Source organism: Chlorocebus sabaeus, chromosome 19, assembly GCF_047675955.1.
Source record: "Chlorocebus sabaeus isolate Y175 chromosome 19, mChlSab1.0.hap1, whole genome shotgun sequence".
NCBI classification, from domain to species: domain Eukaryota; kingdom Metazoa; phylum Chordata; class Mammalia; order Primates; family Cercopithecidae; genus Chlorocebus; species Chlorocebus sabaeus.
Genome location: NC_132922.1, coordinates 9,122,347 through 9,144,883, shown reverse-complemented (window position 1 = coordinate 9,144,883; position 22,537 = coordinate 9,122,347). Strand labels below are relative to the sequence as shown.

The window sequence follows — 22,537 nt, the reverse complement described above, 5'->3', positions numbered from 1 at the left end:
AGGAGATCCAGACCATCCTGGCTAACACGGTGAAACCCCGTCTCTACAAAAAAATACAAAAAAAACCGCCGGGCACGGTGGCTCACGCCTGTAATCCCAGCACTTTGGGAGGCCGAGACGGGTGGATCACGAGGTCAGAAGATTGTGACCATCCTGGCTAACACGGTGAAACCCTGTCTCTACTAAAAAATACAAAAAATTAGCCGGGCGTGGTGGCGGGTGCCTGTAGTCCCAGCTACTCGGAAGGCTGAGGCAGGAGAATGACGTGAACCCGGGGGCGGAGCTTGCAGTGAGCCAAGATCGCGTCACTGCACTCCAGCCTGGGATACAGAGCAAGACTCCATCTCAAAAACAAAAAACAAAAAAGCTAGCCAGGCGAGGTGGCGGGCACCTGTAGTCCCAGCTACTGGGGAGGCTGAGGCATGAGAATGGCGTAAACCCGGGAGGTGGAGCTTGCAGTGAGCTGAGATCCGGCCACTGCTGCACTCCAGCTTGGGCGACAGAGCGAGACTCTGTCTCAAAAAAAAAAAAAAAAAAAGCAGTTTTCAAACCTGGCTTCACAATAGACTTACCTGGAGAACTTTAGAAATATACTAGAATTTTATATTTAGAAAACTATTTTAAAGTATAAAACATATTTAAATATATTCAAGTATATTTAAATAGAAATATATTTATGTGGAGCAATATATATATATATTCACATTAAACAATATATTGGGCTTTTCCCTTAGACATTCAATTGGCCTGGGGTGGGACTTGGGCATTAGTTTTTTTTTTTTTTTGAGACGGAGTCTTGCTGTGTCACCCAAGCTGGAGTGCAGTGGCGCGATCTCGGCTCACTACAAGCTTCGCCTCCCGGGTTACACCATTCTCCTGCCTCAGCCTCCCGAGTAGCTGGGACTACAGGCGCCCACCACCATACCTGGCTAATTTTTTTGTATTTTTAGTAGAGATGGGGTTTCACCATGTTAGCCAGGATGGTCTCGATCTCCTGACCTCGTGATCCTCCCATCTCGGCCTTTCAAAGTGCTGGGATTACAGGTGTGAACCACCGTGCCCGGTCGGGCATTAGTATTTTTTTAAAGCTTCCTAGGTGAGTCTAATGTGCAGCCTGAGTTGAGAACCACTGATATAAAACAAAAAAGGCCAAGCATGGTGACTCACACCTATAATCCCAGCACTTTGGGAGACAGGCAGGAGGATTGCTGAAGCCCAAGCATGTGAGATTACCCTGGAAAGCATAGCAAGACTCTGTCTCTTAAAAAAAAAATGAAAAAATTAGCCAGGCGTGGTGGCATGTACCTGTAGTCCCAGCTACTCAAGAGGCTGAGTGGGAGGATTGCTTGAGCCCAAGAGTTGAAGGCTGCAGTGAGCTATGATCACACTACTGCACTTTAGCCCGGATGACCCTGTCTCTAAACAAAACAAAAACAAAATCAAAAGAAAAAAACAAAAAACAAAGAAACCAGAACTCCTTTAGTTTGGATGTGCACACAGTTTTTTTTTTTTTTTTTTTTTTTTGAGACAGAGTTTTCTCTTGTTGCCCATGCTGGAGTGCAATGGCGCAATCTCAGCCCACTGCAACCTCCACCTCCCGGATTCAAGCAATTCTCCTGCCTCAGCCTCGTGAGTAGCTGGGATTACAGGCATGCGCCTCCATGCCCGGCTAATTTTGTATTTCTAGTAGAGACAGGATTTCTCCATGTTGGTCAGGCTGGTCTCGAATTCCTGATCTCAGGTGATGCGACTGCCTCAGCCTCCCAAAGTGCTGGGATTACAGGTGTGAGCTACCGTGCCCGGCCTGTGCACACATAATTAAATGGAAGAAATAGAAAAGAATAATTCCAATTAGCCCATGCAAATTACTACCTGCACTGACTGAGTAGAAGGGCCACGGAAGGTGGAGTCTGGGTTAGGGGTGCCTCCTGATTAGTAACACTATTGTGTCTGTTCAGTCATTATTCAGCTCACAACGCAGCTGAAGCTGGAGCAGACCACCCGTTGCCTGCTGGATGAGTGCCACAAAGAGGTCGGTAAATAGCTGTGGGTTCTTGAGGTCTCAGAATCCTCAGATGTCAGAGCTGGGTCAACCCTTCTTTGAACAAATGAGAGCTTGAAGTCCAGGGAGGAAAAGGAACTTTCCTGAGGTCACCGAGTTGGTGGCAGAGTCAGAGCTAAGGCCTGGATCCACTGATCCTGCTCTAGTGTTCTTTACAGCTTTCTTCTTTCCCCTTTCAGTCTCCCAAATGTTACCTCCATGCAGTGAAGTGCCATCTTTCTGGCATAATCATCCCATGGTCCATTTTCTGTGACTTCCTGATTATAATACAGATTTCCTTGATGAATTTATCGAGGAAATATGTTCTCTATGTCTCGGTTTGGTGGTTTTATTTTATTTTAAATTGTATACATTACTTAGTACTGAAGGTGTTTGGTTCTATCAGCTTACTTTGTACTGAAGGCGTTTGCTTCTATCTGAGGTAAGCATTGAGTGGATATGGTATATTTAATCTGCTTTCTTCAGTGTAGTCAAAGAAATCAGTTAGCCAGGTGTGATGGCTTACACCTATAATCCCAGCACTTTGGGAGGCTGAGGTGGGTGGATCACTTGAGGTCAGGAGTTCGAGATCAGCCTGGCCAATATGGTGAAACCCCATCTCTACTAAAAATACAAAAAAAAAAAAAAAAATTAGCTGGGCATGGTGGTGCATGCCTGTAATCCCAGCTACTGGGGAGGCTGAGGCAGGGGAATTGATTGAACCTAGGAGGTAGAGTTTGCAGTGAGCTGAGATCATACCACTGTACTCCAGCCTGGGTGACAAAGCAAGACTCTATCTCAAAAAAAAAAAAAAAAAAAAAAAAAAAAAAATCAATTAAAGAGCAGCTTTTGTGTTGTATTTAAGACTGAGGAATAATATCAGAATCACTTTTTTTTTTTTTTTTTTTTTTTGAGATGGAGTCTTGCTCTGTCGCCCAGGCTGGAGTGCAGTGGCTGGATCTCAGCTCTGCCTCCCTGGGTTCATGCCATTCTCCTGTCTCAGCCTCCCGAGTAACTGGGATTACAGGCACCCACCACCTCTCCCGGCTAATTTTTTGTATTTTTTAGTAGAGACGGAGTTTCACCGGATTAGCCAGGATGGTCTCGATCTCCTGACATCGTGATCCGCCCGTCTCGGCCTCCCAAAGTGCTGGGATTACAGGCTTGAGCCACTGCACCCGGCCCAGAATAACTTTTTACTTAATTTGCAGAAGGAAGACAAATGTTTATCTTGTTACCACCATCAAGAGCAACATTTCATTATAAATTATATTTCAATTATATCATAATTATTTTACAAATGATTAATATATCAAATTGAATTTATAATTATATATATCAGTGCTTATCATTATGATGAGATGATGCCACTTAACATTTATTGAGCACTTTCTATAGGCTAGGCATTGTATTAGGTGGTTTATATGTAATATCTCATTCAGCCCTATCGACAACCCTATAAAGCTGTTACTATTATTATTTCCCACCAGAGTTAAGAATATTACTAAAAGTGGTATGACTAGCTAGTCAACAGAAAAGGTAAAATATATGGCCAGGCGCGGTGGCTCAAGCCTGTAATCCTAGCACTTTGGGAGGCCGAGGCGGGTGGATCACGAGGTCAGGAGATCGAGACCATCCTGGCTAACATGGTGAAACCCCGTCTCTACTAAAAATACAAAAAAAAAAAAAAAAAAAAAAAAAACTAGCCAGGCGAAGTGGCGGGCGCCTGTAGTCCCAGCTACTCAGAGGCTGAGGTGGGAGAATGGTGTGAACTTGGGAGGCGGAGCTTGCAGTGAGCCGAGATCGCACCACTGCATTCCAGCCTGGGAGACATAGCGAGACTCCGTCTCAAAAAAAAAAAAAAGGAAAGGTAAAATATGGATTATTGACTCTCCCTGTAAAGCATGAAGCATAGTGCCTGGTATACAGAGAATGTTTAATAATAGTAGCTATAATAACTATAATAACAATAATTTTTTTTTCACATTGAGTCAATGTTCTGTCTTTATGACATTTCAAACTCTTGTCCTCCAACTTCTGACTCTATGGGGGCAAACTATGCAAATGTTAATTCAGTTTAACAAACATGCACTGAGCTAGGTACTGAGGACTCTGAGAGGACTCAGTCCCTTTCCTCCAGGAGTTCCCAGTCCAATGGGGAAGTTGGACACTAAGCTAAAAAAGCTGATTGCTGACTGTGGTGAGAGACACATGCAATACAGGCATCGGTGTGGGTAGGGCAAGATGAGTTTTGGTGGAAGATCTGTCCTGATCCTAATTGACAGAATGGGGCATATTCACTTTCTGTAGCTGTGTAACATGCCCTCCATGCGAGGCAGCCTGGCCACCCTGACCCTTCTTGGCAAGTTGGTGGATGCCATCCCTGCTCTGGCAGATGAGCTTGTCATGGAGCACGGTGAGTGACCTGTGGGAGGAGCTGCCACTACCTTTTTACCTGTTTTTATCATACTGCCATCTGGGTACCCCCTTTACTCTGTACACCTGGGAAGTCATTACTTTCCTGCTCTAGTCTTCAGTTTCCCCATCTGCAGAATGGGATGTATGTTGGTCAATTTGAAAAAGGTCATTTTCTTGACTCTATTCTTGGACTATTTCCATTCATTCTTTTTTTTTTTTTTTTTTTTTTTTTTTTTTTGAGACGGAGTCACTCTTTTGTTGCCCAGACTGGAGTGCAATGGCGCAATCTCTACTCACTGCAACCTCTACCTCCTGGGTTCAAGCGATTCTCCTGCCTCAGCCTCCCGAGTAGCTGGGATTACAGGCATGTGTCACCACGCCGGGCTAATTTTGTATTTTCAGTACAGACAGGGTTTCTCCATGTTGATCAGGCTGGTCTCGATCTCCCGACCTCAGGTGATCCACCAGCCACAACCTCCCAAAGTGCTGGGATTACAGGCATGAGCCACCGTACCCGGCCTTCTATTCATTCTTTTTTTTTCTGAGACGAGTCTCACTCTGTCGCCCAGGCTGGAGTGCAGTGGTGTGATCTTGGCTCACTGCAAGCTCCGCCTCCCGGGTTCACGCCATTCTTCTGCCTCAGCCTCCTGAGTAGCTGGGACTATAGGTGCCTGCCACCACACCTGGCTAATTTTTTGTATTTTTAGTAGAGACGGGGTTTCACCATGTTAGCCAGGATGGTCTCGATCTCCTGACCTCGTGATTCGCCTGCCTCGGCCTTCCAAAGTGCTGGGACTATAGGTGTGAGCCACCATGCCTGGCTCTGTTCATTCTTTAACACACATTAATTAAGTACCTACTATGAACCTTCGTTTTGGATGGAAGGAGGAATTCTGGAATATAGAAGCACTTTTTTCTATCAGTGAAATGCAAATAAATACCTCACAGAGGATTTACCAAAGGGTAAATAACCTCTTTAAGTTGGTTTCCCCTTGTTTAAAAAATTAATAATAATAATAATTATTATTTTTTAAGACAGAGTCTGTTCCCCAGGCTAGAGTGCAGTGGCATGATCTTGGCTCACTGTAACCTCTGCCTCCCAGGTTCAAGTGATTTTCCTGCTTCAGCCTCCCGAGTAGCTGGGATTATAGGTGTCCACCACCATGCCAGGTTAATTTTTGTATTTTTAGTGGAAGTGGGGTTTCGCCATGTTGGCCAGACTGGTCTCAAACTCCTGACTTCAAGTGATCTGCCCACCTTGGCCTCCCAAAGTGGTGGGGTTACAGCCATGAGGCACTATGCCCAGCCTAATTATTATTATTTTTTAGAGACCAGGTCTCACTAGGTAGAGCAGGTTGGTCTCAAACTGCTGGCCTGAAGTGATCCTCCCACCTTGGCCTCCCAACGTGCTGAGATTACAGGAATAAGCCACTGCACCTGGCTTTGTTTCTTTTTTTTTTTTTTGAAATGGAGTCTCGCTCTGTTGCCCAGGCTGGAGTGCGGTGGTGTGATCTCAGCTCACTGCCACCTCTGCCTTGTGGATTCCACTGATTCTCCTGCCTCAGCTTCCCAAGTAGCTGGGGTTATAGGCGCCTGCCAGCATGCTCGGCTAATTTTTGTATTTTTAGTAGATGCAGGGTCTTGCCTTGTTGGCCAGGCTGGTTTCGAACTCCTGAACTCAGGTGATCCTTCCGCCTTGGCCTTCCCAAGTGCTGGGATTACAGGTGTGAGCCACTGTGCCCAGTTGGTTTTCCCTTTAGATTAAGTATGCAGAAAGCATTTATTGTGGGGGATTATAGGGACTTACCATTACTACCCCATTAGGAATAATAGATTGGAGTTTCATATAGCAGTTGACATTGTGAAATTTCCCCTGGCTCCTTGGTTGTTTTCTGAACAGGAAACCTGATGGAGCATCTGTTGAGAGGCTTAGTATACCCCAGTGAGGGCATACAAGCTTCTGTCTGTTACCTTTATGGGAAGCTATACTCCTCACCCGTGGCAGCTGAGATGCTTTCAGGACACTTCCGGGAGAAGCTTTTTCCTCTCTTCCTTTCCATCCTGGATGGTGCCCAGACAAAGGAGCTGCAGATTAACTGCTTGGGTAAGACATGAGGCTGGAGAAAAAGGGAGAATACGTTTTTGACATTTTACTAGAAGACTTGAGATATTGGGTTCTCTAGTAGTGGGGAAGTTAGATGTTTTGCAAAAGGTAGAAGCCACAAGGTTTGAGAGATAAGAGACACACTGTGTGAAAGATGCCTAGAGTTAGTATGATATCTTAAGAATGTTGCCTTTGGAGGAAAATAGGAAGGAAAGTGGGACAGCAATTTTTTCTGCCTTTATTGTCTGCCCTGGTGCATCCTGTATTTGCTGGCAAGTTAATCTTTACATTGTACAGCTCACATCCTGTCACTTTCTTAAGTCAGAAATTCTTCCATGGTTCCCTCTGGCCTCCAGGGTAAAGCCCATGTGTCTTAGTGCATTTTATGCTGCTATAACAGGATACTACAGACTAGGTAATTTATTTTATTTTATTTTATTTTATTTTTTTGAGACGGAGTCTCGCTCTGTCGCCCAGGCTGAAGTGCAGTGGCCGGATCTCAGCTCACTGCAAGCTCCGCCTCCCGGGTTCACGCCATTCTCCTGCCTCAGCCTCCCGAGTAGCTGGGACTACAGGCGCCCGCCACCTCGCCCGGCTAGTTTTTTGTATTTTTTTTAGTAGAGACGGGATTTCACCGTGTTAGCCAGGATGGTCTCGATCTCCTGACCTGGTGATCCGCCCGTCTCGGCCTCCCAAAGTGCTGGGATTACAGGCTTGAGCCACCGCGCCCGGCCAGACTAGGTAATTTATAATGAAAAACTTATTGGTTCAAAAATTTATTGGTTTGCAGTTCTGGAGCCTAGGAAGTCCAAGATCAAGAGGCTGGCATTTGGTGAATCCCCTCTTGCTCTGTCATCCCATGGTGGAAGGGCAAAGAGAGGGCCGGAGAAAAAGCTAGAGGGGACTGAACTTGTCCCTTTTTTTCTTTTTTCCTTTTTTTTTTTTTTTTGAGACAGAGCCTTGCTCTGTTGTCCAACTTGAGTCCAGTGGAGCTTTCTCAGCTCACTGCAACCTCTGCCTCCCGGGTTCAAGTGATTCTTCTGCCTCAGCCTCCTGAGTAGCTAGAATTACAGGTGCCCACCACCACATCCGGCCAATTTTTGTATTTTTAGTGGAAATGGGGTTTTACCACTTTGGCCAGGCTGGTCTCGAACTCCTGACCTCAGGTGATCTGCCCACCTCACCTTCCCCAAGTGCTGGGATTATAGGCGCAAGCCACTGCGCCTGGCCTGAACTTGTCCTTTTATGAGGAGCCCACTCTCATGATAACAAACCCACTCCCATGGTGATGGCATTAATTCATTCATGAGGGTCCAAACCCAAACCCCAAACTCATGACCCAAACACCATCCATAGGCTCCAGCTCCCAATATGGCTGCACTGGGGATTAAGTTTCCAACACATGAACTTTGGGGAACATATTCAAACCATGGCACTAGGTTTCCCTGCTTGTTACTTGAGGCTCTTTAGAAGCCCCAACATATACTTTTAGCATCCTCTCCTATTTTTTTTGCATAAATACATAAGGTCTCTCAACTGTTCTGAGCAGGCAGATTTCTTATTTTGGACAGAACAGATGGGCACTGTGATTGGTGCCTGGGTGAGGGCCTGTTCTCAGGTAAAAGCTGTAGAGAAAAGCACAATCTATGCGTGACAACAGCTTCTTTTCAAAATTTGGATCAGGAGCTGTTATGAATAATCTAGCCATACATAGTGAGCATTCATTCTATACTAGGCCTTGTGCTGGGCTCTGAGGTCACAGAGATGATCACATTCAAGCTTTATCTTGGGGGATCTCAAAGGCCAGTGTAGAAGACACACATGGACAACTAGAGTCTAGTGTGATGAGTGCTGTCTTGGAGGTGCACGGAAGAGGATGGGAGCAGGGGACAGGAGAAGCTTCCTAAAGGAAAGGATGCCTGGACTGAGTCCTAAATTGTGGGGAAAGGAGGAAGGCAGGAGCATGGACCAGAGCACAAGGTATGAAGTAGCCGATATCTGCGGTAACTTGCAGCAGGGCAGTATTGGAGTTAGTGCATATAGAACAAAAGGGTGCAAGTACAGGCCGTAAGGTGAGGCCCTGGGCAGTCCTACAGCTCACCTGACCATAGTAGAGGGAAATCTCAACTGGTAATACTGGGAATTCCCACTTTTATTTTTTAAAATTTTTATTTACTTATTTATTTTGAGACAGGGTCTTGTTCTGTCACCCAGGCTGGAGTGCAGTGGTAGGATCACAGCTCACTGCATCCTTGACCTCCAGGGCTTAAATGATCTTCCCACCTCAGCTTACCAAGTAGCTGGGACCACAAACCTGCACTACCATGCCTGGCTAATTTTTTTTTTTTTTTAACTCCAGCTCTGTCACCCAGGCTGGAATGCAGTGGCACGATCTCAGCTCACTGCAAGCTCCGCCTCCCGGGTTCACGCCATTCTCCTGCCTCAGTCTCCAGAGTAACTGGGACTACAGGTGTCTGCCACCACACCTGGCTCTTTTTTTTTTTTTTTGTATTTTTAGTAGAGATGAGGTTTCATCATGTTAGCTAGGATGGTCTCGATCTACTGAACTCATGATCCACCTGCCTCAGCCTCCCCAGGATATGCCCACCTCGGCCTCCCAAAGTGCTGGGAGCCACTGCCTTAGCCACTGAGCTGGGAGCCACCATTAGCCACCGGTGGCACATTAGCCACCACACCCATTCTTTTTTTTTTTTTTTTTTTGAGACACAGTCTTGCTCTGTCGCCCAGGCTGGAGTGCAATGGTGCAATCTCGGCTCACTGCAACCTCTGTCTCCCAGGTTCAAGCGATTCTCCTGCCTCAGCCCCCTGAGTAGCTAGGACTACAGGCGCCTGCCACCACACCCGGCTAATTTTTTGTATTTTTAGAAGAGGCGGGGTTTCACCGTGTTAGCCAGAACAGTCTCCATCTCCTGACCTTGTGATTCGCCCGCCTTGGCCTCCCAAAGTGCTGGGATTACAGGTGTGAGCCACCGCACCCAGCCCATGCCTGGCTAATTAAAAAAAATTTTGTAAAGTCTGGGTCTCATTATATTGCCCAGGCTGGTCTCGAACTGCTGGGCTCAAGAGATCCACGTGCCTTGGACTTCTCAAGTGCTAGGATTACAGGCATGAGCCACCACACCCAGCCAGAATTCCCGTTTTTAAATGCTACCTCTTTTTTTTTTTTGAGATGGAGTCTCGCTCTGTCACCAGGCTGGAATGCAGTAGCATGATCTCAGCTCACTGCAACCTCCACCTCCCAGATTCAAGTGATTCTTCTGCCACGGCCTCCTGAGTAGCTGGGACTACAGGTGTGTGCCACCATGCCCAGCTAATTTTTGTATTTTTAGTAGAACTGGGGTTTCACCATGTTGTCCAGGATGGTCTCAATTTCTTGACCTCGTGATCCGCCTGCTTTGGCCTCCCAAAGTATTGGGATTACAGGCATGAGCCACCGCGCCCAACCTCTTTTTTTTTTTTTAAATAATAAAAAAAAATTCACCCTATGCATGTTTGTCAGACCCGAGGGCCTCATTTATCCTGGTCAAGGGGAGCGCTAACTTTCTCTCCTTTCAGACAACACTTTAAAGGCCACCTCTTCTCTGGAGCCTTGCCTTCCCACCCTCTCCCCTGAGCCAGGGGTGTAGTCACATCCTTTGACCCTTGAAGCACTATGGGTCTTCTATTCTGTCTTATATCATCTTATTCACTTACTTTACAACCCAAGATCCTCATAAGTTCTTATTTTATTTAATTTACTTATTTTTAAAGATGGGACCTTGTTCTGTTGCCCAGGCTGAAGTACAGTAGCATGTTCATAGCTCACTGCAGCCTCGAACTCCTGGCCTCAAGTGATCCTTCCACCTTAATCTCCCAAGTAGCTGGTATTATAGGGGCACACCACCTTGCCAGGCATTTTAATTTTTGTGTGTGTATGTAGAGATGGGGTCCCACTATGCTCATAAACTGTTTATGGTCTAATCCTTATTAACCTCTCAAGCCTCATCTCTCACTTCTCTATCTGTCCCCACCCTAACTCAGCCTTACTGAACCAAATGCATCTCCAGGAACACACCATGCTCTCCTGCCTTTATATACTCCTCTGCCCAGAAGTTGGCTCGCATCCAACTTCTCATCCTTCAAGATTTGGTTCAAATAGCTTCTTACAGAAGCCTTCCCTGAGCCTCCAGGCTAGATTAGATGCTTCATTTGATTTCCCATGGTCCTCTGGGCTTTTTTCCACATTATTTAATTTTAATATTTAATATTCTGACAAGCATTTCTTTACTTGTTAAAGTATGTATTATTTGGAACACTTTAGTGACTTACCATGAATCCCAGCATAGGGACCAGAATCCTTAACATAGCTGATGTGGTCTTTTGTGACTACTTCTCAAACATAATTTCTGGACTTTTTTTTACCCCCAACCATTCTGGCTTTCTTTCACTTTCTGGAATGTTGTTCTCTATACCTAGAATACTTCTCCTTACTTCACCTAGTTTTACCTACTTATCTTTCAGGTTCAGTTTAAATGGTACTTGCTGATGGAAGGCTTTACTGATCCCCCACACTAGGGGATTTTATGTATATAAAATCCTCATATATGTTTTCATGTATTTGGGTACTTCTCATTTATATCATTTATCACAATTATAAGGGTCATTTGTCTGAAAATTTTTTTTTTTTTTTTTTTTTGAGACAGACTTTCACTCTGTCATCCAGGATGGAGTACAGTGATGCAATCTCAGTTCACTGCAACCTGTGCCTGCTGGGTTCAAGTGATTCTCCTGCCTCAGCCTCCTGAGTAGTTGGAACTACAGGCACGTGCCACCATGCCAGGCTACTTTTTGTATTTTTTTACTAGAAAGGGGGTTTCACCATGTTGGCCAGGCTGGTCTTGAACTCCTGACCTCAAGTGATACACCCGCCTCGGCCTCCCAAAGTGCTGGGATTACAGGTGTGAGCCACCATGCCTGGCCTTGTCTGACTTGTTTTTGTGCTTGTTTCTCCTACAGGAGTGTATGCTCTCTTTGTTAGTCAAAAAATATTTCTTGAGTTCCTGCTATGTGTCAGGAACTGTGCCAGGTGATGTTATGGTGAAAAAATTCACATTATTCCTGCCCTCATGAAACTTTTAGTTGAGTGGAGCAGTCGGGCTATGTTTATCTTGCTTACTTTTGAATCCCTAGACCCTTAGGCCTAGCACTTAGTGGGCTCTCACTAGATCTGTATGGAAGAGAGCTGGGTGCAAAAAGCAAATTGGTACTTAAGGATTCTAACCATTCTTCGTATTTATGGAGGCATGAAGAAATTTCTCTTGGGATGTCTGAAGGGCTATCTTGGGAGGACTCTGGTGCCTGTGTTCCTCTCTCCTTACTTCCCAATCCCTTTGTTTCCTAGGTTTACTGAGGCAGCTGTTGAAGTATGATCTCTTTGTGTCCATGATCATGAACAAGGATGAACTGGGAGAAAGTGCTAAGAATATCGAAGGGTCATCAGGAGATACCTCACTGCCTTTGGTGCTCAAAAAGGTAATTGTCTTGTGATTCTTGGTCTCTAGGTTCAATAACAAGGGGACCCAAGTGCTTCTTGGGCATCATCTTCATCTACCACTCCTATCTCAGGTTTCCAAGTGTTTTCTTACTGCGCAAAACAATATACTGGCTGGGGGCGGTGGTTCATGTCTGTAGTCCCAGCACTTTGGGAGGCCTAGGTCGGTGGATTGCTTGAGCCCGGGAGTGCAAGACCAGCTTGGGCAACATGGCAAAACCCTGTCTCTATAAAAAATACAAAAAACTTGGGCGTGGTGGCTCACGCCTGTAATCCCAGCACTTTGGGAGGCCAAGGCTGGTGGATCACAAGGTCAAGAGATCGAGACCATCCTGGCCCACACAGTGAAACACCGTCTTTATTAAAAATACAAAAATTAGCTGGGCATGGTGGCATGCGCCTGTAGTTTCAGCTACTCGGGAGACTGAGGCACGAGAATCCCTTGAACCTTGGAGGTGGAGGTTGCAGTAAGCCAAGACCACGCCACTGCACTCCAGCCTGGTGACAAAGCGAGACTCCGTCTCAAAAAAATAAATAAATAAAAATTAGCTGGGCGTGGTGGTGCGCACCTGTAATCCCAGCTACTCAGGAGGCTGAGGTGGGAGGATTGCTCGAACCCAGGAGGCGGAGGTTGCAGTGAGCCACGATCATGCCACTACACTCCACCCTGAGTGATAGAAAGTAGGTTTCCTTTCATTTGTAAATTCTTTTTTTTTTTAAGTGTCGAGGTCTTGCTCTATCCACTCAGGCTGGAGTGTAGTGGCACAGTCACAGCTCACTGCAGCCTCAGCCTCCTGGGCTCAAGCGATCCTCTTGTCTCAGCTTCCTGAGTAGTTGAGACTACAGGTGTTTGCCGTGAAGCGTGGCTAATTTTTAATTTTTTGTAGAGACAGGATCTTTCTGTGTTGTCCGGGCTGGTCTCAACTCCTGGGCTCAAGTGATCCTCCCACCTTGGCCTCCAAAGTTCTGGGATTACAGGTATAAGCCACTGCACCCAGCCTCAGTTGTAAATTCTTCTCTTTTTTTTGAGATGGAGTCTTGCTCTGTCGCCCAGGCCCAGGCTGGTGTGCAGTGGCGTGATCTTGGCTCACTACAACCTCCGCCTCCCAGACTCAAGCAATTCTCCTGCCTCAGCCTCCTGAGTAGTTGGGATTACAGGCGCCAAGCCACCACACCCGGGTAATTTTTTGCATTTTTAGAAGAGACGGGGCTTCACCATGCTGGCCAGGCTGGTCTCGAACTCCTGACCTTGTGATCTGCCTGCCTTGGCCTCCCAAAATGCTGGGATTACAGGCATGAGTCCCCATGCCTGGCCATAAATTCTTACCTCTACACTTCCCCTTCACATCTGGGCTGCCTGAAAATGGAGAATACTTACAGCAATAGAAACAAAGTCACCTCAGTTGCTTTAGGGATCAGCTTCTGAGCTTGGTGCTGAGAACCCTCTTTATCTGGATCCTGCTCATCCCTTCAGCCTCACTTTCCTGTCTCTTCTACCCCATAACCAAGTGCTCCAGCCACATGCAATCTTTCCGTAGTCCTGCATATGCTAGGTAATCCTGTCTCAGTGCCTGTGCAGTTGCTCTTCCTCTGTCTATAGGGCCTTTCTCCTCTCTTTATCTGCTAATCTGAGTCAGCCTTCAAGCCTATAGGGCTCCCTGTCACCCTGGCTCCTTTAGGCAGAATGTGACCCACTGTCACAGTGCTTACCTTATACTGTATTGTGTTGACTGGCTGGGAGCTCCTTCAGGGCAAAACCTGAGTCTGGCATCTTTCCCCAGTGCTCAGCACAGGGACTCGCAGAGCTGCAAATCCTCATGTGATAGCAGGGGTTCATTGCCCAAACTCTGGGGCTCTTTCTGCAGCAAGGAAGAGGAGAAGGAGCTCTGGTTAGAAGTGAGAAGGGAGGCCGGGTGCAGTGGCTTATGCCTGTAATCCCAGCACTTTGGGAGGCCGAGACGGGTGGATCATGAGGTCAGGAGTATGAGACCAGCCTGGCCAACATGGTGAAACTCTGTCTCTACTAAAAATACAAAAATTAGCTGGGCGTGGTGGCATGTGCCTGTAATCCCAGCTATTCGGGAGGCTGAGGCAGGAGAATATAGCAAGAAAAGGTTTGTCCTGAGACTATAGCAAGAAAAGAAAAGAACTGACTTCTAAAGAAAATAGTTTAGTCCATTTCAGAGTTTAAATGTCACTCATCAAGTATAATGAGCTAGGATCAGCTTTCTGACTTAGGAATCATACGTGTATTCCATAAGTTTTAGTGCAGTTTTAAGCTGTAATAACTAACTTAAAAGCAGTTACTGTTGCCATTTTCAAACATAGGTACATAAACAACAACAGGGAAACCTAAAAATGTGTTATCAAGTCACAAAATTGAAGTGTAATGAAATTTAACCAATTAAACTTCAAAAAAAGAATATTTTAAAGCAAGAATCATTGTTTTAATGGATACATATCATATTTCTTTGATTCTGAGATACATTTTTTTCACATTTTAACTGCTCTGAAATTGGGAGACATTTTACCATCAACGGTGCATCATAGTTTAATTGGTAGCACTTTTTCTTTCTTAGTGGTACATAAAATAATGGCTTGCCTTACATCACTAGCATCTTAAAATAAAATACAGTATGTCATTTATTTTATAAAAGGGAACAAGATAAATATTACTTTCTAAACTCCTTTATATACTATCAGAAAATCTGGCTTTTTTTTTTTTTCTTTTCCTGACAAACAGGGAGTCTGTTTATATGTCCACTTGTAAGTCCAGTATGGCTGAGATGGGGTTAAGCTTTCAGTCCTCAGATGTCTCTTTACCAGACATGAATAGGCTCATGTCTACTTGGTCCTTTTTCTTAAAAGCTGTAAAACCAGGCATGCCCTCCATTCTTCTGGTGATGTATATTCTGTTTGGCACTATTCTCCCCCCAAATCAGCTACTATGATACTTAAAATCTGTGGTTGCAGTTAACGCTTTTTTGATTTCTGAAAGTGTTAGAGGCATCCCTAATAGCTATGGTGACCAGTAGGAGTTTGCATATTATTCAGAGTGCAATGGAAATTCACTGAGATGTTTGGAGTAGCAAATATACCTGATCTAAAAATTCTGATGGGGGAGGCATCACAGTTGTGGGAAGACTCCTAGATTTGGACTTGACTGACCTGAGTTTGCACCTTAGCTTTGCCACTTATCAGCTGTGTAGCCTAGAGTAAGTAACCTAACCTTGCTAAAGGTGCCCAAGACTACCTCCAGGTTTGATGATTTGCTAGGAGGACTCATAAGACTCAACATCTAGTCATACTCATAGCTATGATTTACGGCAGTGTAAGGAAAGCAATATCAGCAAAAGGAAAGGTTCATGGGGCAAAGTCTGGTGGAACCAGCACAAGCTTCCAGAGTCCTCTCCCGGTGGGGTCACATGGGATGCACTTCTTAATTTCTCCAGGAATGAACTGTGACATGTGAAACCTTACCTACTGAAGAAGCTCATCAGAGCCTTAGCACCCCAGGTTTTTATGGGGGACTGGCTGTTCATGTAGGTATCCTCTGCTGAGCATATACCAAAATTCCAGACTCCCAGAAGGAAAACAGGTGTTCAGCATAAACTACAGTTGTCCCTCGTATACACGGGAGATTGGTTGCAGGACTGCCAGCATATACGCAGACAACATATGCTCATGTCCTACAGTCAGCCCCGGCAAACCCCAGTAAGCTGGCTTTCTGCATATGCCAGTTTCACATCTAGTGAATACTGCATTTTCCATCAGCGTTCAGTTGAAAAAAGGCCGCATATAAGTAGAACCACACAGTTCAAGCCTGTGTTGTTCAAAGGTCAACTGTTCATTGTACAAATTGTTTAGTCACAATGAGCCACTCTCTCAGTTCTGGTAGGAACCCTCCTGAAATCCAAGTTCCCAAACCCAGCCAAGAGTCAGCCTTGCTGATAGGGTTTTCTAAGTATAATAGCCTCCGGCCTACTGTGTTAAATCTTTTCTGTGCACTCAGTAAATTGAGGTTTATAGTAGAACCTTTCCTTGTTATGTCACAGAATTGTTGTAAACATCAAAGCCAGATGAGGGAGAGCTGGGCGCAGTGGCTCATGCCTGTAATCCCAGCACTTAGGGAGGCCAAGGTGGGAGGATCACTTGAGCCCAGGAGTTCAAGTCCAGCCTGGGCCATATACTGAGACCTTGTCTCTGTAAAAAATTTTAAAATGAGCTGGAGCTGAGCATGGTGGCCCATGCCTGTAATCCTAGCACTCAGGGAGTCCAAGGCAGGTGGATTGCTTAAGCTCAGGAATTTGAGACCAGTCTGGGCAACATGGTGAAACTCTGTCTCTACAAAAATAAAAATTAAAATTAAAAATTAGCCAGGGTCAGGGTGCATGCCTGTGGTCCCAGCTACTTGGGGGGCTGAGGCAGGAGGATTGCTTACACTGGGGAGGTTGAGGCTGCAGTGAGTTGTGTTCATATGGCTGCACTACAGCCTGGGTGACAAAGTGAGACCCTGTGTCAAAAAAAAAAATAACAAGGCAAGGCGCAGTGGCTCATGCCTGTAATCCCACCACTTTGGGAGGCGAAGGCAAGTGGATCACTAGGTCAGGAGTTTGAGACCAGCCTGACCAATGTGGTGAAACCCTGTTTCTACTACAAATACAAAAATTAGCTGAGTGTGGTGGTGCACGCCTGTAGTCCCAGCTACTCGGGAGGCTGAGGCAGAAGAATCGCTTGAACCCAGGGAGGCGGAGGTTGTAGTGAGCCAAGATCATGCCACTGCACTCCAGCCTGGGCGACAGAGCAAGACTCTGTCTCAAAAAAAAAAAAAAAAAAAGGTACCAGGCATGGTAGCATGTGCCTGTAGTCCCCGCTACTCAGGAGGCTGAGATGAGAAGATCGCTGGAGCCTTGGAGGCAGAGGTTACAGTGAGCCATGAGCCATGATCATGCCACTGCACTCCAGCCTGGGCAACAGAGTGAGACCTGTTTCATAAATAAATAAACCAGATGAGGACTTTGAAAGTACTTTTGTTAATGAAGGCTTGAGCACTCATTGTTGATGACAGTTACAGTGTTCTTTGAGTGCCCCTGGTGGATTTCACATTGTGTTCTTTCCTTATTTTTCTCACCTGCTGCTGTTCACAGAGACCCCTTCCCATAAACCGTAACGGCTCTCCTGAGCCCCATCCTTGTGCCTGGTGCCATGTAGGACAGGAAGGATCAGAAATTAATTAGGCTATTGCCCTGAGGCACCTAGGCCAGTTTTTCTGGTCCTTTTGGTGGTGTGACTGGGTTACTTTTCGCTGCCTGTTTCTCCAGCTTCTCCTTTCTAGAGATGAAACCCTGCAGGTGGCCAGTGCTCACTGTATAACTGCGGTGCTTGTCCACTCCCCAGCAAAGCATGCCCCGGCCTTCATCCATGCTGACATCCCAGGTAGGGGAATGCTTCTAACCTTCTCCTCCCTATATTAGAAGGATGGGGTGGTGACAGGTTCAATTGTGTATGACAGATTTGAACTGTCATTCACTATGAACTATGTCTATGAACACTATGACTATGAACTATGTCTCATAACATCTGAATCCTATTGCTACAGATTTCTTGTATGACCTTGAGCAATTTGTTACTGATTTTTGTCATTTATTTGGTCACCTATGAATAAAACCCTAATGTGGGGTGGTGGAAAGACCTGTGGACCAGGTAGGCAACAGGAAACAGTATTTTTCAAGGGACTGTTATGAGCAGGGACTGTTATGAGGTACATTGCAAATGTTACCACATTTAGGTCTTCATCTTCGCTATTTTATAGATAAGGAAATTGAGGATCAGAAAATGAAATAATTGGCAGGCCTAGTCAGTGGCAGAGATGGGATAAAAAGTCAAGCCCCTCTGACTCTTAAAAACTCTTTTCCCTTCATCCACACCACTGCCCATTCTGAGAATTAGGAGAGTTAGGTTCCAATCCTACTTCCGCCACTAATAGTGCCTCTTCTCTGGGACTCAGTTTCCCCATCTGTTAAAAAGAAGAGGTAAACCATAACCAAGGGCACTTTCCAGGTTTATTAGTGGATTAATGATCATGACGACTCATGGGGAGGATATGTGAACAGATGAAGTAGCAAGAGTAAGGTGCTGAATAAATCCAAAGCCTTAGCATCAGTTAAGGGATTGTCATCACATGACTGTCATTTATTGTTTTCTCATCCTCTTCATTGTCAGAGTTCCTCTTTGAGCATCTTTCTTCTTCCAGTGAAATGCTCGTCTGGTCCAGCTACAACTGCTTGACACTCCTGGCAGAAGAGCCACTCTTTTTTTCCAAGTGCCACACGGTGTATGGTTGGTAGTAAGGGTCCTGTACTAGCTTTGGGTTGGGTAGACAGACAGTTGGGTAGCAGCAAGCCTCCACCTTGGAGGGGAGCACTGTCTAGACATTTCATCAGCCCAAACTCATTACCAGATTTCATATGCAAGTATTGATATCCAAATGTTCTGCTGTTCACTGATTATCAGAAGTGTATATGTTTAGACGCTTCAGCAAGAGAAGGACACTTCTCTTAGCCACTAAATGAATTCCTGTTGCATGTTAACAACAACTCTCAACAGTGTTACTCGACCTTAGATTTAGTTATTTCCCATGCCCCAGATTTCTAACCATCCAGGTAGTCTCTAAGTTTTGCTAATTTATTCTTTCAAAGTTTCTTGAAACTATCCTTCCTTGTCTGGGACTTTTTTTTGTTTTTTGTTTTTTTCTTTTTTTTGAGATGGAGTCTTACCCTGTCACCCAGGCTGGAGTGCAATGGCGTGATCTCGACTCACTGCCACCTCCGCCTCCCAGGTTCAAGCAATTCTCTTGCCTCAGCCTCCTGAGTAGCTGGGATTACAGGCATGTGCCACCACACTCAGCAAATTTTTTGTATCTTTAGTAGAGATGGGGTTTTACCATGTTGTCCAATCTGGTCTCGAACTCCTTACCTTGTGATCCACTTACCTTGGCCTCCCAAAGTGCTGGGATTACAGGCATGAGCCACTATGCCGGGCACCTTTTTTTTGTTTTTGAGACCGAGTCCTGCTCTGTTGCCCAGGCTGGAGTGCAATGGCATGATCTCGGCTCACGGCAACCTCTGCCTCCCGGGTTCAAGCAATTATCTTGCCTCAGCCTACCGAGTAGCTGGAATTAGAGGTGACTGCCACCACGCCTGGCTAATGTTTTTGTATTTTTAGTAGAGACGGGGTTTCACCATGTTGACCAGACTGGTCTGGAACTCCTGATCTCAGGTGATCTGCCTGCCTCGGCCTCCCAAAGTGCTGGGATTACAGGTGTGAGCCCGCTGTCTGGGACTTATTATATCACATCTAGATTTTTAGAGTAGGCACATTCAGTCATTCATTTTATATTCCTAGTATAAGCCAGGCACCAGGCTGGAACCTGGAAATTTAGAGATAACAAATAACATTGGTCCTTGCCCTCAGAAAAGGGAGAGATATGGAAAGGGAAATTTCGTTATGAGCTGATTAGAGCTCTGCTAGAGGGAAGCACAGGAGCTGTGGGGTCACAGGGGAGAGTCACAGCTCTGAGTGGATCAGGGAAAGCTTTTTAGAGGAGTGGGGTTTTGACCTGATTCTCCAAGGAGGAACAGGAGTATGCCAAGTGGAGAAAATACGTCTTGGTCAGTAGGTGTTCAGTGAAAACCTCAAGTGCCAGGGACTGTGCTATGGCTTGTACTGGGTGTTGGGGAGATGAATCAGATGAGGGCCCAGCCTCAAAGATCTCACAGTCTGGTCCCATTAGCTCAATCTTGTCAGGGTCCCTCCACGAGTGGCCTCCAACTGATACATGCTGTCTGGAGCCTGTAACCTCTCCTGGGTGGGCAGTGAAGGAAAAAGAGAGCACTGATCCCTGGCCTCTGTCATGTCATCCTGTGGTAGGGATCGAGGCAGTGGTGAGGAGCCTGCAGGGAAGCCTGGAGATGAACAACACAGAGCTGCACAAGCAGGGCCTGTTGCTTTTCACTGAAATCCTGACCCGGTGAGCAAAGTGGTAGAACATGAAGCTTGTAGGGGCCAGACTGCAGAAGGAAAAGTGGGCTTTCATTCCTGATGGGGTCAGTGATAAGAGTTCACCTACTCATTTCTCATCTACCATTTCTCAGGCAGCCAGAGGAGATCAAGCTGTTCACAAACTCAGCCATGTGCAGAGATGCTGGCCGTGCCCTCCAAGAAGCAGTTAGCAGCCCTGTGCTGGAAGTGGCTGCTGAGGCTGTGAAGGCCACTTCTGCTTTTCTGAGGTGAGAGACCCAGGCAGGCTAAACTTTCCATCCCTGCATGTACCTAAGGGCCTGTCGAGGCCAGGGCAGCTGATGATTACTTATAATACCTAATATAGTTGACTATTCATAATTGTGGATTCCACATCCATGGAATCACCTAACCATGGATTGATTTTTTTTTTTTTTTTTTTTTTGGAGATGGAGTTTTGCTCTTCTTGCCTAGGCTGGAGTGTAATGGTGCGATCTCAGCTCACTACAATCTGTGCCTCCTGGGTTCAAGTGATTTTCCTGCCTCAGCTTCCCAAGTAGCTGGGATTACAGGTGTGCACCACCATGCCCGGCTAATTTTTGCATTATTGTTAGAGACGGGGTTTCACCATGGTGGCCAGGCTGGTCTCGAATGTGTGACCTCAGGTGATTCACCTGCCTCAACCTCCCAAAGTGCTGGGATTACAGGCGTGAGTCACCGCACCCAGCTGAAAATTTTAAAGAATGGATGGTTGTCTCTGTACTGAACGTGTATAGACTTTTTTTCTTGTTATTATTCCCTAAACAATACAGTACACACTGAGCATGGTGGCTCACACCGGTAATCCCAGCACTTTGGGAGGCCAAGGTGGGTTGGATCACCTGAGCCCAGGATTTCAAGACCAGCCTGGGCAACATGACAGAACCTGTCTCTACTAAAAATCCAAAAATTAGCCAGGCATGGTGGTGCACACCTATAGTTCCAGCTACTCTAAGCCTGAGGTGGAAGGATTGCTTGAACCTGGGAAGCAGAGGTTGAGGTGAGCTGAGATCACACCACTGCACTCCAGCCTGGGTAACAGAGTGAGACCTTGTCTTAAAAGAAAAAAGAAAAAAAAAAAAAAAAAAAAGAAACCCGGTCAGGCACAGTGGCATATCCCTGTAATCCCAACACTTTGAGAAGTCAAGGCAGTCAGATCACTGGAGTCAGGAGTTCAAGACCAGCTTCGCCAACGTGGTAAAATCCCTTCTCTACAAAAACTTAGCTGGGCATGGTGGCACATGCCTATAGTCCCAGCTACTCAGGAGGCTGAGGCACGAGAATTGCTGTGGAGGTTGTAGTAAGCCAAGATTGCGCCACTGCACTCCGGCCTGGGTGACAGAGCAAGGCTCTGTCTCACAAGAAAAAAAAAAAAAAAAAAAGAAAAGAACACCCAAGCAGTATAATGACTATTTATATGGCATTTGCATTGTATTAGGTATTATATGTAATCTAGAGATGATTTAAAGTATACTAGAGGACCGGGTGCGGTGGCTTATGCCTACAATCCCAGTACGTCGGGAGGCCGAAGTGGGTGGATCACCTGAAGTCGGGAGTTTGAGACCAGCCTGGCCAACATGTAGTAGAAACCCTGTCTCTACTAAAAATATAAAAAATTAGCCGGATGTGGTGTCACACACCTGTAATCCCAGCTACTGAGGAGGCTGAGCTAGGACAGTTGCTTGAACCTGGGAGGTGGAGGTCGCAGTGAGTGGAGATCGCACCATTATACTCCAGCCTGGGCAACAGAGCAAAATTTTGTCTCAAAAAATAAAATAAAATAAATAAAGTATGCTGGAGGATGTGCATATGTTATATGCAAATACTATACCATTTTATATAAGGAGCTTGAGCATCCTGGTTTTGGTATCTTCAGAGGTCCTAGAACCAATTCCCCACAGATACTGAGGGATGACTATGCAATGTCAATGCAATGTAGACGGGGCATGGTGGCTCACACCTGTAATCCCAGCACTTTGGGAGGCTGAGGCGGGCCAATCACCTGAAATCAGGAGTTTAAGACCAGCCTGGCCAACATGGTGAAACCCTGTCTCTACTAAAAATACAAAAATTATGTGGGCATGATGGCACATGCCTGTAATCCCAGTTACTCAGGAGGCCGAGGAAGGAGAATTGTCTGAGCCCGGGATGCGGAGGTTTCTGTGATCTGAGATCTTGCCACTGCGCTCCAGATTGGCGCCACAGAGTGAGATTCCATCTCAAAAAACAAACAAACAAACAAATTAATGCAATGTAAATAGTTGTAATGCTGTATTTTAAAATTTTTTTGAGACTGAGTTTTGCTGTTGCCCAGGCTGGAGTGCAGTGGCTTGATTTTGGCACACTGCAACTGCCACCTCCCAGG

General features: G+C 45.8%; 1 protein-coding gene and 1 pseudogene across 1 annotated transcript in view; one reads left to right on the top strand and one right to left on the bottom strand.

The window, feature by feature from the left end:
* MEI1 (meiotic double-stranded break formation protein 1) overlaps positions 1-22,537 on the top strand; it is a 97,834-nt gene that overhangs the window by 14,012 nt on the left and 61,285 nt on the right. The window contains exons 4-11 of the mRNA XM_007975927.3: positions 1,959-2,032; positions 4,352-4,457; positions 6,360-6,563; positions 11,965-12,095; positions 17,436-17,550; positions 18,337-18,453; positions 20,044-20,143; positions 20,268-20,402. Of these exons, the coding sequence (XP_007974118.2) occupies positions 1,959-2,032; positions 4,352-4,457; positions 6,360-6,563; positions 11,965-12,095; positions 17,436-17,550; positions 18,337-18,453; positions 20,044-20,143; positions 20,268-20,402 (982 nt within the window). The remainder of the gene's footprint in view (positions 1-1,958; positions 2,033-4,351; positions 4,458-6,359; positions 6,564-11,964; positions 12,096-17,435; positions 17,551-18,336; positions 18,454-20,043; positions 20,144-20,267; positions 20,403-22,537) is intronic.
* LOC119627450 (U6atac minor spliceosomal RNA) lies at positions 10,053-10,146 on the bottom strand (annotated as a pseudogene).